General features: G+C 40.3%; 1 protein-coding gene across 1 annotated transcript in view; it reads right to left on the reverse strand.

Moving 5' to 3' along the window:
* Positions 1-1,286: 1,286 nt before the first annotated feature.
* Positions 1,287-13,580, reverse strand: part of Erp44 (endoplasmic reticulum protein 44) — an 86,954-nt gene continuing 74,660 nt past the window's right edge. The window contains exons 11-12 of the mRNA XM_038348418.2: positions 3,826-3,928; positions 1,287-1,517 (exon numbers count right to left, since the gene is read on the reverse strand). Coding sequence (XP_038204346.1) covers positions 1,416-1,517; positions 3,826-3,928 — 205 coding nt within the window. The 3' untranslated portion in view covers positions 1,287-1,415. The remainder of the gene's footprint in view (positions 1,518-3,825; positions 3,929-13,580) is intronic.

Here is a 13,580-nt window from a genome sequence, read left to right on the forward strand (position 1 = left end):
CAGAACAAAGGCTAGCTTCTAGAAAGCTCTGTCCTAGTTTTCCAGTTACAGTCTGGCAAAATATTCTAAACATGCCCCTTATAACCTCATTAATATTTATTATTCTGAATAAAACTACAGAAACTATGGACAAAATCATGCATAATTAAGAACTGGAAGCTGATTTTTAAAAATAACAGTTATTAAATATCCATTATAAATATTCATTTTATTTTAAAAGGTTTGAAAGACGTTACATATATCACATACTACATATAATGGCACATGTCAACCTTTAGAGCTTAAAAATAATGATCTCCCCAAACTGGGACTGACTGATATCCCAAGGACGAATGACCCTTGGCCTATAGCACCACACCCAGGCCCCGAGGAAAGCCGATTTTGAGCCTGTCGGACCTCTGGCACTGGGATTCCTGACAGAACTGCTTTTATCCCTGGCAGCACTGCGGTCTCATTGCGTGGGAATCAGGAAAGCTAGAGGGGAGGCCCTCTAACAATACACAATGGTTGAAAATGGGAGAAGAATTTAAAACGTTGTGTTCCTCATCACTTTGATCTACATAACTATAACAAACTACAAAAGACAGAAGGAGGCTTACAATAATTGAAATACAGTTTCTCTTTGAAAATGGAAATTTCTAGACAGAAAGAGCCTTAAAAGTTGCTAGTTCAACAGTAGTAACCTGCTCCGCTGGTGTCTCTACTTTCTCGATTTCAGGGTTAATTTGTTCAAAGTTTTAAATGCCAGCCATATGCCGATTTCTCAAACACATAGAAATTTAATAATACTTCCATTTCTTCTTTCTTAATTCATAAGGACCATTTCTGCCAACTGCTCTGGCTTATGGCTCTCCTCCTCTTCAGAGTATGTTTAAGTTACACATTAGGAATCCAAGAAGAACCACTATGGAATTTTCATAAGCAATGCCCGGCCAATCAGTACAACACAGTACACAGTGTGAAAATGTTAATTTATTCCCCTCCCTGGTCTCAGAACCGCGATAAGAAAGCACCAGTAGACCTGATCATGTGAGAAGAACAGAAAGGAAATCATACAGCACACAGGAAGCAGGCTGAGTCCCTGGCCTCTGCAGTGCTAGTGTGAGTCAACGGTATGCTTCTGGCAATGCCACCTTCTGCTTACATTATAAAAACTGTACAGGACAGATTTAAAGTGGAGATAGGCCTCTGGTTTTTATTTTGTTTTTTTTAAACCCTAGCAGATTTTTTTTTAAAAGAGGCTGTATTAAATGACAATGCATTTGAGTCAGGGGGAGGAAAAAAAATTAAAAACCCAAAACTTCTTTCAGTTTATTCAAAATAAAAATACACATAGAATTATGAAAATATAGGTTTACTATTTCCACCACATAAGCCAACGCTGCTGTCCGAAAGGCCTGCAGTGCTCTTGAGTTTCACAGCTCATCGCGATCCCTCAATAAAGTATACCTATACTCGCTAGGCGCCAGCTTCTGGAAGGAGCTCTCTGGAGGACTGCTTGCAACATCCTGGTCTTGCTACAAAAGAAAGAAAAGAATCTTCATACCAAAATGTTTTATGGAGTTATCAAACTTTACTATTACATGACTGGTAGTGGCCTTATAATTACTTGGTTATTAATAAATAAGACAAAAAGTGTATGCCAAAGTCAAGAGGTAAGTTTGTAATCCTGCTTCCTCACATAAATGCCCCTACTCTGTTCAGGGCATGGCTGCCACAGGGCCACTGACAAAATACCAACACCCAGTGCTTCCTAGAGAACCCCACAGAGGGAGCACAACCAGTTTGGCCCTAACCTTTTTCTTCTACACATGACTGCTAAGAGAGATTGCCTTGATACAAACAATCACTACTCTGCTAATAAAGCTACTACAAGCCAGGTGGTGGTGGCGCACACCTTTAATCCCAGCACTAGGGAGGCAGAGGCAGGCGGATCTCTGTAAGTTCGAGGCCAGCCTGGTCTACAAGAGCTAGTTCCAGGGCAGGCTTCAAAGCTACAGAGAAACACTGTATCGAAAAACCAAAAAAATAAATAAAATAAAAAATAAAGCTGTTATTTAACCAACTATCTGGATGCCAGAAATCAGCAAAACTTGGTTGAGTTGAGGAAAAAGACTCAATACTATAACGGACCTCTGCAACACTTATGCCCAAAGCAGACAAAACCCAGTGAACTCTCAAGTGACTCCACACACAGTGAAGAAGGCAGCACAGTCTGCACGCCACTTTCACTCTGCGGGCATCCCAAGAGCAACAAGAGCAAGCGCAGCTGCACACGGGACAGTCCCTACTGCGACAGCAAGTGACACACCCCGGACATTCTGTAACAGATTAGCATGCGCCATGAGAACAGAAGGTGGGAGATGCCTCCACCTGTTTGACTTTGCCAGGTTCCACCTCCTCAGCAGTATTTTCTGCTGAAATACATACTCAAGCTGAAATTATATTACTATAAACACATACAGTACCTTGTACCCAGTTGGTTTTAGCATAAAATTATGAATAAAATACATAGATAAATAAAACATTGTTTAAGGGAGAAAGTGAAATAAATCAGGATAATACAATATGGTAAACTAGATGTTTTTCTTGAGCATAGAGCAGTCATTCTCACCCTGTGGGTCATCACCTCTTAGGGGTCACCTGAGACCATTCTGCATATAAGATATTTACATTATGATTCACAACAGCAGCAAAATTATAGCTGTGAAGTAACAATGAAATAATTTTATGTTCGAGGTCACCACAACACAACATGAGGGAACTATATTAAGGAGCTGTAGCATTAAGAAGGTTGAGGACACTGGCACAGAGTAACAAGCAAACTTTGTGGGCTGAAGAAAATAATGACCTTCGGAATAACTAGAATTTCCCCTTTTAATAGTAGCTTAATGACCAAGGAAAATTTTGTCCTCATTTCTCAAATGAAGTATATTTCAGTTTTCCAAGAGAACTCTTGACTTTGGACATAATCTGACTCCCATATAAGATAAGGAAAAGTTTAGTTTTTCTTTTTCTTTGATAAACACAAGTTCTTTGGACAAGTAGCAGACTTAAGTCCTGGCGTATAAAACTGGGTTGACGCACATCATCTCTCTCAGTTTCATGTCACAGACTTAATATAAACAATAACACATTAACATGCACACTTAGGATTCTTCCAAAAAGGACATAGAAATTACTTGTAATAAAGCCTACAAAGTAGAAATAGTAAAATTCTCAGGCTTTAAAATCCATACATTCATACATTCTCACGGTTTATCTACCTATTCACCAGTCAATATTGTAACATTTCAATTAAAAATTATATGTGAATAAAAGCTAATATAAAATGTTGATGAATAGTTATTAAGCATTCAAATATCAAGTGGGAAAGCTGCACTGAGTATTAAGTTTTGAGTATTATCAATACTGCACCTGTGCAGGGTCTTAGGATGGATGAGGGAAACAACCAACCATTACCTTCTTACAGAAGGGTCCACATCCACTCACAAAAGCAAGCAGGAACAACCACTGGAACCCACTGATTTGTTTGCTCACTGCTCCCAAGTCCTACTTCTTACTTCTATTTGAAGCTAATAGTATTTAACTGTGCCCCAGAAATCATAGACTAACCCAAGTTCACATGATGGAGAAATTAGAGGCAACACTCTACAACTTTTCTAGAGGCCAACATTTTAAAAAGTAACTTCAAAGAAGCATCACTTGAATATGTTATAGTCAGTTCAGGATTTCTATAGAGGTAACAGGAGCTGAAACTCTAGCTCAGGCCCCTCTGAGGCTATCTCAGAAAAGATTCCCTGCTGGCAATCACATAAGTCCTACCTCTCCTGGAGCTGTGTCAGTTGGGTCAGGTCCATGATGGAATTCTCTGTGCAGTTTTCCAGAATGTAGGTCAATTACAAACTGCTTCAGTTTTCCAGGAATTCTAAAAACAAAGGCAAATAATTATTTAGCTTCAACTGTCCAAACCGGCTGACTTCTAGTTTATCAACTTCACAGTGCTGTAAAGAAATACTTGACTCTATCTACCAATTCTACCACAACTACTATAGTCAGCTAGATACTAGTTTGGGGTTCTAATTTTTTAGTTTTTATTTTATGTATATGTGTGAGTACCAACATTAGTGCCTCGTGTCTGCAGAGGCTAGAAGAGGTATCAGATCCCCTATAGATGGTTGGAAGCCACCAGGTAGATGCTGAAAACCAACCGGGTCCTCTGCAAGAGCAGCCAGGGCTCTCAACTGCTGAACTACTTCCTCATCCCTATGTTCTAATCATTGTGCTTCTTTCACAGACATTTTTCTATACTTACCATTAACAAAGGCGATGCTATGAAAATGCTGTATCCCAGATGTGTTTATCATCCTTTAGATAATTATTTGGTGTGAGCACACGCGCATGTGTGTGTGTGAATGCATATACTTTTAGCAGCATACACACATACTCATAAAACAAACAAAAAACTTATATCCTCCAAATCCACACTAAAAATGTTGGGATTCAAAGGGGAAAAATATAATTAGAGGATAATTATGTAAAAGTATTCAGTTTTATAACCAGAGCACCATCCAATATCTCATAGCATTTGAACCCAGCATGAGCCTGTGGATCACCCCTGAAATACAACCCTCTTTTGAGGTGGTCCATACTATGCTGAGCAAAGCAGACTTACAAAGCAGGCCTTCTATGGAATTATTTCCTTGACTTGTATCCAATAACGTAGGAACAAATGATACCTATAAGGCCAATCAATTTTTGCTATTCATTGATTTGCATTCTAAAGCCTTCGCCAACATAATTTTTTAAAACTGAAGTTGATTTGCTAATTTGATAAGTAACAGACAGCAGAATTTTAATTTACATTTCTTGAGAAGTTGAATGTTTTCCTGTCATTGCTTAATTTATACTTATGTGCAAATGAACTGCCTGCCTTTTATGGAGATTTTTGTGCTTTGGAACATTCATTATATGCTTCAAATAGAAACCTATTGTTTTTTATATCTATTACAAAAATTAAAATGCACTACCATACATACTTTAGTTCCTTGGGTACAGCAGACTGGCTTTTTAATAATTTTTGTTTTGTTTGCATAGCAAACATTACCAGTTAAGATTACCAGTTTTTATTTTTTTCTTTATAAATTCTATCCTGAGGTCCTGGAAGTGCTGTTTTGGTTGGTTGTTTTTTTCCCCCTTTCAATAACTCCCACCGAGCTGTACCAACCAATAATTTCATCGTACACCATGCTGGCTCCCCACTAGCTCCAACGCAGTAGAGACCAGCAGGTGCCAAATGCACAGTTTACAAATACAAATGACTATCAGGTAGCTGTATTGACAGAATGCCTTGCAAAGGTTCTCTGGTGCAAAAGTAATTGCATGTACACCAGAGATAAACACTGAAAGTAGATCAATTTACATTGCTTCTGACATCATCTTCTGTCACCCCACAGCGAAGTGATGAAGTCTAAAATTCAAGCCACAGACTCCGAATGTTCTACCACATCTGAGATAATGCTGCTGGCTTCTTTATAAGCTGCTTAGATCACTGGAACTACTTCTAGTCAAGGACTACCTTATGAAGGAGTAAATCCCCAAATGTGACAAACACTCAAGACAGGTTTCTCCCCGACCTTCAGAATTATCCTCTTGCCATGAGACAAGAGGAAAGAACTGTGAGCATAAAGCAGAGGCCAGGAAGGAGAGGGGTTAGGGAAGAACTCTTAGCTAGCACGTACTCAGAAAGGATCTGTCAGTATTAGGAAGGGACAACCAATGAATGGGCAATGAACTGGTAGTGTGTGGCAACATGCAAGAAGACCGGCACAAGAAATAAACCCCATTTTCGTTTCAGTCTTAACTGGACACTAAGTGTAGAGCGCTAAGCCTCTCCTACCCTCTAAACCTCTGGTTTACAATGACTTACTTTTAGACCAGCGAAACACACACAAAAACAGTATATGGTGACTACCCTCTGACAAGTGTACAAGGTAGAAACTAGCTTTATTATTTTCAAAGACTGATGCATAGTAGATAATTTTTTTTTAAGCTTAAGTTCTGTAACTTGTTTTGTTGTTTTTGAGACAGTCTCAGCATGTAGCTGGGCTGGTCTTAAACTCACAGATCTGCTTGCCTCTACCTACCAGCAAATGCTTAATTACTGCTAAGCCATGGCACTAAAGTTTTTTGTTTTGTTTTGCTTTTTAGTTTTTCTAGACAGGGTTTCTCTATGTGGCCCTGGCTGTTCTGGAACTAGCTCTGTAGACCAGCCTGGCCTCGAACTCTGAGATCTACCTGCCTCTTTTTCCTGAAAGCTGAGATTAAAGGCATGCGCCACCACACCCAGCTTAATTTTCTAAGTTTTAGCAAATGCGCAACACCACCTCAGCAAGCCAGCTAAGATCTCCAGCACCTCTTTCTTTCCTTCTAATCCTGGCAACCACTCACATGTTTGCTGATCCTATCCACACATACACTAATAACATGTACTCACGAGAATGGCTTTTTCATCTTAATATACAATTGGCATCCATTCACCTTACATGTAGTCTCTTTATTGCCAAATACTATTCTACTGAGGAATATAAAAGTCTATTCATTTATCTTGTTGAGGACGTTTGGATTCTGTCAGGATTCTGGTGATCAGAAACAGTACTATGACAAACATATGTGCACAGATTTCTGTGTGAACTTTATTTTCTAGAACAGACATTATGTCAGTTGCTACATATATGCTTAACTTCAGTGTGCACCAAGACTGCAGCTGATCTACATGCTTGTGAAGGCAGGGTGCTGTTGCAGCCGAAGAACACAAATCAACATCTTACTGCAATGCTAACTTGCATTTCTTGACTAGGAAATGACCCTGGGCACCTTGCTTGTGTGCTAACTTGACATCTCTGCATCTTGCTTATGTTTTAACATTATCATTCACAGCACAAAGATTTTTAACTTGATGAAAACTAACTTACCATTTTTCTAAGTGTTTTCGATGCTCTTCAGAACTTTACTTTCCCAACTATTAAGAATATTTTTGTTTATTGTTTTCTACTTAGATCTATGATGAATTCTAAGTTAATTTTCCATGAGAGGGAATTCTTTCTTGGGAGGAAGATGTTCAGATGGCCCAGCTGTGGTGGTCTGAAAGAAAATAGTCCCCACAGAACTGGCACTGTTAGGAGAAGTGGCCTTGTTGGTGTAGATATGGCCTTGTTGTGGGGGTTGGCTTTGAGGTCTCCTATGTTCAAGCTACACCCAGTGTCATAGTTGCTTCTGCTACCTATGAATCAGAATATGGAGCTCTCAGCTCCTTCTCTAGCACCGAGTCTCTCTGCACACTGCCATGCTGACAATGGACTAAGTCTCTAAGCCGTAAGTGGGCTACCCCAATGAAATGTTTTCCTTTTTAAGAGTTGCCACGATTGTTAAGGAGGTTGAGCATGACCGTAAGTGTCTTTTGGCCATCTGAACTTCTGTTGAGAATTCTCTGTTCAGTTCAGTGCCCCATTTTTTTAATTGGGTTAATTAGCATTTTAAAGTCTAGTTTCTTGAGTTCTCTATGGGTGAACCCAAAGAAAAACATATAGTTATCCTCTTGGATATTGGAAGGGGACAAAATTGCCAGGCAAAAATTGGAAACTTGGGGGTGGGGGTGGGGTGGGGGTAAGGGGAGATGGGGAGAAAAAAGTGAGAAGGGGAGGATGGGGAGAGCTTGGGGGAATGGGACGGTTGGGATGGAGGAAGGGTGGATATGGGAGCAGGGAAGTATATATCTTAATTAAGGGAGCCATTTTAGGGTTGGTGAGAGACTTGACTCTAGAGGTATTCCCAGGTGTCCATGGAGGTATTCCCAGCTAAATCATTGGGCAGCTGAGGAGAGGGAGCCTGAAATGGTCCTATCCTACAGCCATACTGATGAATATCTTGCATATCACCACAGAACCTTCATCTGGCCATGGATGAAGCTAGAGACAGAGACCCACATTGGAGCACTGGACTGAGCTCCTAAGGTCCAAATGAGGAGCAGAAGGAAGGAGAACATGAGCAAGGAAGTCAGGACTGCGAGGGGTGCGCCCACCAAGACGGTGGGGCTGATCTAATGGGAGCTCACCAAGGCCAGCTGGACTGGGACTGATGGAACTGGTCTCTCTGAACGTGGCTGACAAGAAGGGCTGACTGAGAAGCCAAGGACAATGACACTGGGTTTTGATACTACTGCATGTACTGGCTTTGTGGGAGCCTAGTCTGTTTGGATGCTCACCTTCCTAGACCTGGATGGTGGGGGGAGGACCTTGGACTTCCCAGAGGGCAGGGAACCCTGACTGCTCTTTGTACTGGAGAAGGAGGGGGAGGGGAAAGAGGGAGTAAAGTGGGAGGAGGTGGAAATTTTTAATTAAAAATAAATAAATAATAAAAATAAAAAAAAATTTAAAAAGTTGCCACGATCATGATGTCTCTTCACAGCAATAGAACACTGACTAAGATACCAGTCAACTTAGTAAGAAGGGATAAAATAAAAACAGTATAGGATAAACAAAACGTGCCTTTCAAGAAGTTCTATCAGGCTGGGCATGGTGTAACATGCCTGAACTCCCAGCTAATAATAACCTGGGGCAGGAGAACCACAAATTCTAGCCAACACCGGACAACAGGACCCTCCCTCAAGATTAAAAAAGGAGAAAGGGGCTAAAGGAACAGCTTACTGATGAGCATTTGCCCAGCACACAGGAACCCAAGGCTCACAGCTCTGGGATCTAATTTTTGCCATTTGGAAGTAGTAGCTCTTTAAACACTAGTATTTCCACTGCTTTTTATAGTTACCAGGAATGTCACTGTTTGTATATAGTACTGTGAGCTGGGACTCTAGGGTCTAAAAGATTTGATACAAATCCTAGTTTTGCCATTGGTATCTGTGTGGCTTTCAAATCATTTTACTTCAAGAGACTCAGTTTCTTGAAAAGAAGCTAAGTATTCTATTGGCAGTCTCCACCCCCTGATGCCACCTCTGGCAGGTGTAGATTCCTCTTCTGTTACTACAATCACACTTTCACCAAATGACTCCAGAAATGCTAAGTTATTAAGTAATAGTAATGACAGTAATTTATGGAAAGTGCTTATCCTTTTAGCCCTAATTACCAGGTAGCACAATAACAATTATACAAGCCATTAAATGTGTCAGATTCACCTTGCTGCATGCTTTACTGGATTTTAACACTAGCATCATATAGCGCAGCACTTAGCTCTCACAGCATGTACCACCTCCCAATTAAAAAACTGTTAGCAGGAAGGGGAAATTGGACACCTAAAGGAGACATTAAAGAAGTGAATTATTTTAAAGAGCTTCAAATGCAGTATTATTTTTTTGGAACAGGGTTTCTCTGTGTAGCCCTGGCTGTCCTGGAACTAGCTCTGCAGACCAGCCTCTGCCTCCCGAGTACTGAGAGGTGCATTGGTGAACTTCATAAATATGACACATTGCTCATGGAGCATTTCAGTGCTAAGTACAGTTACTTACAGTTGCCTGTGATGTTTGAATAAGAATGGTCCCCACATACTCACATATTTGAATGCTTAGTCATCAGGAGTGGCACTACTAAAAAGGATTAGGAGATATGGCCTTGTTGGAGTAAGTGTCACTGGGGGTGGGCTTTGAGGTGTCAGTGGCCCATCCTCTTCCTCCTGGCTGTTGATCCAGATATAGAACTCTCGGCTACTTCTCCAGTACTGACTGCTACATGCTGCTGCCCCCTTCACTCCCACCAGATGACAATGGACTAAAGCTCTGAAACTATAACCAAGCCCCAACGAAATGCTTTCTTTTCTTTTCTAAGAGTGGCCATGGTCATGGTGTCTCTTCACTGCATAGAACACTAACTGAGACAGTGCCTGTGAGCTCCCAGAGAGCCCAGCCATCAGTGCTCTCTCTCTCTCTGAAAGAGCCTTTTAGCCTGAGCATGCAGTTTTTGGGGAAGGGCAAAACAAGACTCCAAACTAGGTAGGGTGGCCAGATCTCACCTAATAGAAAATGTTCACAAAACTGAGGGCCCTCTATGTGATACAGATTTTGTTTTCATTATGCCTGGATGTTAGAGAAATGGACCACAGATAAGCTGCTCAGGTTCTAAGTCCATATAGTCTTGCTCTCTCAACTGCCTGAGTTCTTCCCTCTCAGTAGGTGATCTTACTTGCCAGTTAAAAACAAGAACTTCAACAGTCTTTTGCCGCAGTCCATCAGGACTCCATAAAACCACAAAAAAGCTCTGCAACACCCTTCTCTCAGAGTTAGAAAACTACTATTCCCTTTCCTTTCTTTCTTATCTCCTTTATGACGTCTGCTTTGCATCATGGAGGAGCATCTTCCCCATTTCAATTACTCTTTACTCCCTTTGACTCTGCCTCACAAGCACTTAATCACGTTTAGGTTCTCCATCCAAGAGAGAGAAAATTACTCAACCCATGTCTCTCTGGAACTATCGCCACCCCTCTCATTTATTCTTTTCATAGGCCAGTTTCTTACAAGAACTTCTAATTTTTTACTTGCAATTTGCTGCAATATACACTATCAAATCTAACAGATCTTCATCTCTACCTTGTAGTTATTTGGGCAGTCAGTCCTTTCTGTCTTCTTCACCTCTATCTTGTGGTTGGGCAGTCCTTTCTGTCTTCTTCATCTTTATCTTGTGGTTAAGTACTCCCTTTTGCTTGCACTTCTCCCTACTTAATTATCAAGATCATCACGTGTTTCTTGTTTTCTTCTGCCCCCTGTTAGGTCTGAGTATGAAATGTTTCCAATAGACTCAGGTTTTGAAAACTTAGGTCCTAGGTGATGACATTGTTTTGCAAAGTGTCAACATTTTGAGACATGGTGTCTAGGTAGAGAAGTAAGTGCAGGAATTGCACCCTTGAAGCAGACCAGAACCACAGTCTGTTCTTTTTCTGCTTCTTGTCTGATAGGTCAGAACTAACTGTTATCAATTCCTACTGTCATGACAGCTTCCTCGAGTACACAAGATCTATCGGCCATGGATGAGCCCTATGAGCTCTTTGAAACTATAAGCTAAAATATTCTTTTTCTGTTTCTATCAAATATTTTGTCACAAAGGTAAGAATGCTAACTAATGCAGTCTGACTAGTCTTCTCCAGTCTTCCGTACATGTTCCTGTCTCATTTCTTTTCTGACTTTGGGCAACCACTATTCTACTCTCATTTCTTTGAGTTCAACACCATTTCACTCTCATAAAGTAAGATCATGCAATTTATTTTTCTGTGCCTGCATTATATCACTTAATATCTCCCCTAGTTTTCTATGTTATCACAAATGACATGATCTCCCTCCTCCTTTGACAGGAGAATAGTACTCCTGGTGATAATTTCTTTACCCAGTTTTCAGCTGACGTAGATACAGATGCTGAATCTACACATGCTGCAATGAATTATGGGAGTGAATATATCATGTTGACATACTGATTTAATTTATTTTGGATTTTGTTCGAGTTTGCTTTCTGATGCTTTGATAAAACACCATGATCATAAACAACTTGGAGGAGAAGAGTTTATTTTAGCTTGTATTTCAGGTCACAGTTCATCATTAACAGAACACAAATTCTATTTATTCATGATTCATCTTATTAATTTGTTCATTTTTTAAGGTTATCAATTTGTTCGTGGTGTGTTGCTTTTATTGGTTAATGAATAAAGAAATTGCTTTGTACTGTTGATAAGGCAGAACTTAGGTAGGCAGAGAAAACTGGACTGAATGCTAGGGGAAGGAAGGCAGAAAGAGAGATGCCATGGAGCTGCTGCCAGAGTCAGACATGCCCAAACTTTGTCGGTAAGCCACTGTCACATGGCACTACAGATTAATGGAGATGGGTTAAATTAATATAAGAGTTAGCCAATAAGAAGCTAGAGCTAATGGGCCAAGTAGTGATTTAATTAATACAGTTTCTGTGTGATTATTTTGAGTCTGAGCTGGCTGGGGACCAACAAGCTCCCTCTTCTAACATGTTCATACATTTTTCATTTTATTTGATACTTTTATCCATTTTATCTCTGTGACATAATTGATAGTGACACCTCTATTTCTCATTTTATTTACCTGAGTCTTTCTTCTGCAGACTGGCTAAAAGCTTTTTAATTTATCCTTTAAAAAAATTGTTTCATTGGCTTTCTGTTGTTTTTAGAATCCATTTCATTTGTTTCTGCTCTGATTATTTTCTTAATTTATGTCTGTAAGTGTTTTTCCTGCATTTGTGCTTGTGTATCACAGAAAGCCAGAAGCAAATGTTAGACTCCACTGGAGTTACAGATGGTTGTAAGCCACCATATGGATGCTGAGAATCAAATACAGGTCCTCAGAGGCAACTGCAGAGTCATCTCTCCAGCTCCTCTGCTCTGGTTTTTATTATTTCCTCCACTAACTTTGGGCTCAGGCTACTCTGTAAACCTAAGATCTAGCCAACATCTGCATACTCCTCAGCCTCCAGTCAAGACTGCGGGTTACAAACCAGCCCATTGGGTTGAGGCAACAGGCCAGCATCCACAGATCTAAACTTCAGACCATCCCTAACAGGTGTAAGTCCCACCACCTGCCCAGCACTGGGCCAGCTTCAGGCTCCAGAAGACTCAGTCACAGTAGATTTTACACACTTGACATCTGGCATAATGAGTAAATAGAAGACCCAGAAAATCATTAGTTGAATTAATAGGTTAAATGATAGTCTTTGAGTATAAGTAAAATTAAAACTGGCCTTTGATATACTTTATTATTTATAATACAACCATCTACTAGTATTTGTTACAACTTTATGGCTTATAACACATCCATCACCTCTCACTCATTTGCACAAAGGTCTCATTAGGCAACTATCAACCATAGTTTATGCACGAAGAAGAAACAGAAGGTCAGTGACCAGTTCAAGAAAGAACTCAATACTGCATAGGTTTCAGAACTGAAATTCTTCTGGAAACTCCCGTCTCTACTGAAATAGTCAGAATTATGTGGGATTATTTATTTGGCAGTGAAACTTCAACTTATCCTCTCAGCAGAATAGTATTTTGAAATTTAGAAAGTTTAAATGAATTGTCCAAGAAATATTTAAGTGTGAATTACTTAAACTGTACTGCTTAAAATTTTCATATATTAATACTTCAAACTTTTTCATCACTGTACTTCACGTCCCTGGAAGCTAGTAAGACTTCAGTCTCTGCAGTAGTCACAAGACTTCCATGTTTATTAGTACCTGTCTTTGGAAAGGTTCTCGTTACATGCCATTAGAGACTCCTGGCTGTCGGCCTGCAGTCCACAACCCCAGAGAAGCTAGAACCCTTTTCCAGAAACAGATAAAGCAGATACAGAGATCCACAACTAACCACTGGGCCGAGCTCTAGGCGAAGAGAGGGACAAGTGATAATATGAACAAAGGACTCAAGACCATGATGGGGAAGCCCACAGAATCAGCTGACCCGAGCTAGTGTGAGATCACTGACTCCTTACTGACAAATGGGGAACCTGCATAGGACTGAACTAGGCCCCTGAATACAGGTGACAATGGTGTGGCTTGGACAGTATAAAGGGC

Source organism: Arvicola amphibius, chromosome 11 (genome assembly GCF_903992535.2).
Source record: "Arvicola amphibius chromosome 11, mArvAmp1.2, whole genome shotgun sequence".
Lineage (NCBI taxonomy): Eukaryota > Metazoa > Chordata > Mammalia > Rodentia > Cricetidae > Arvicola > Arvicola amphibius.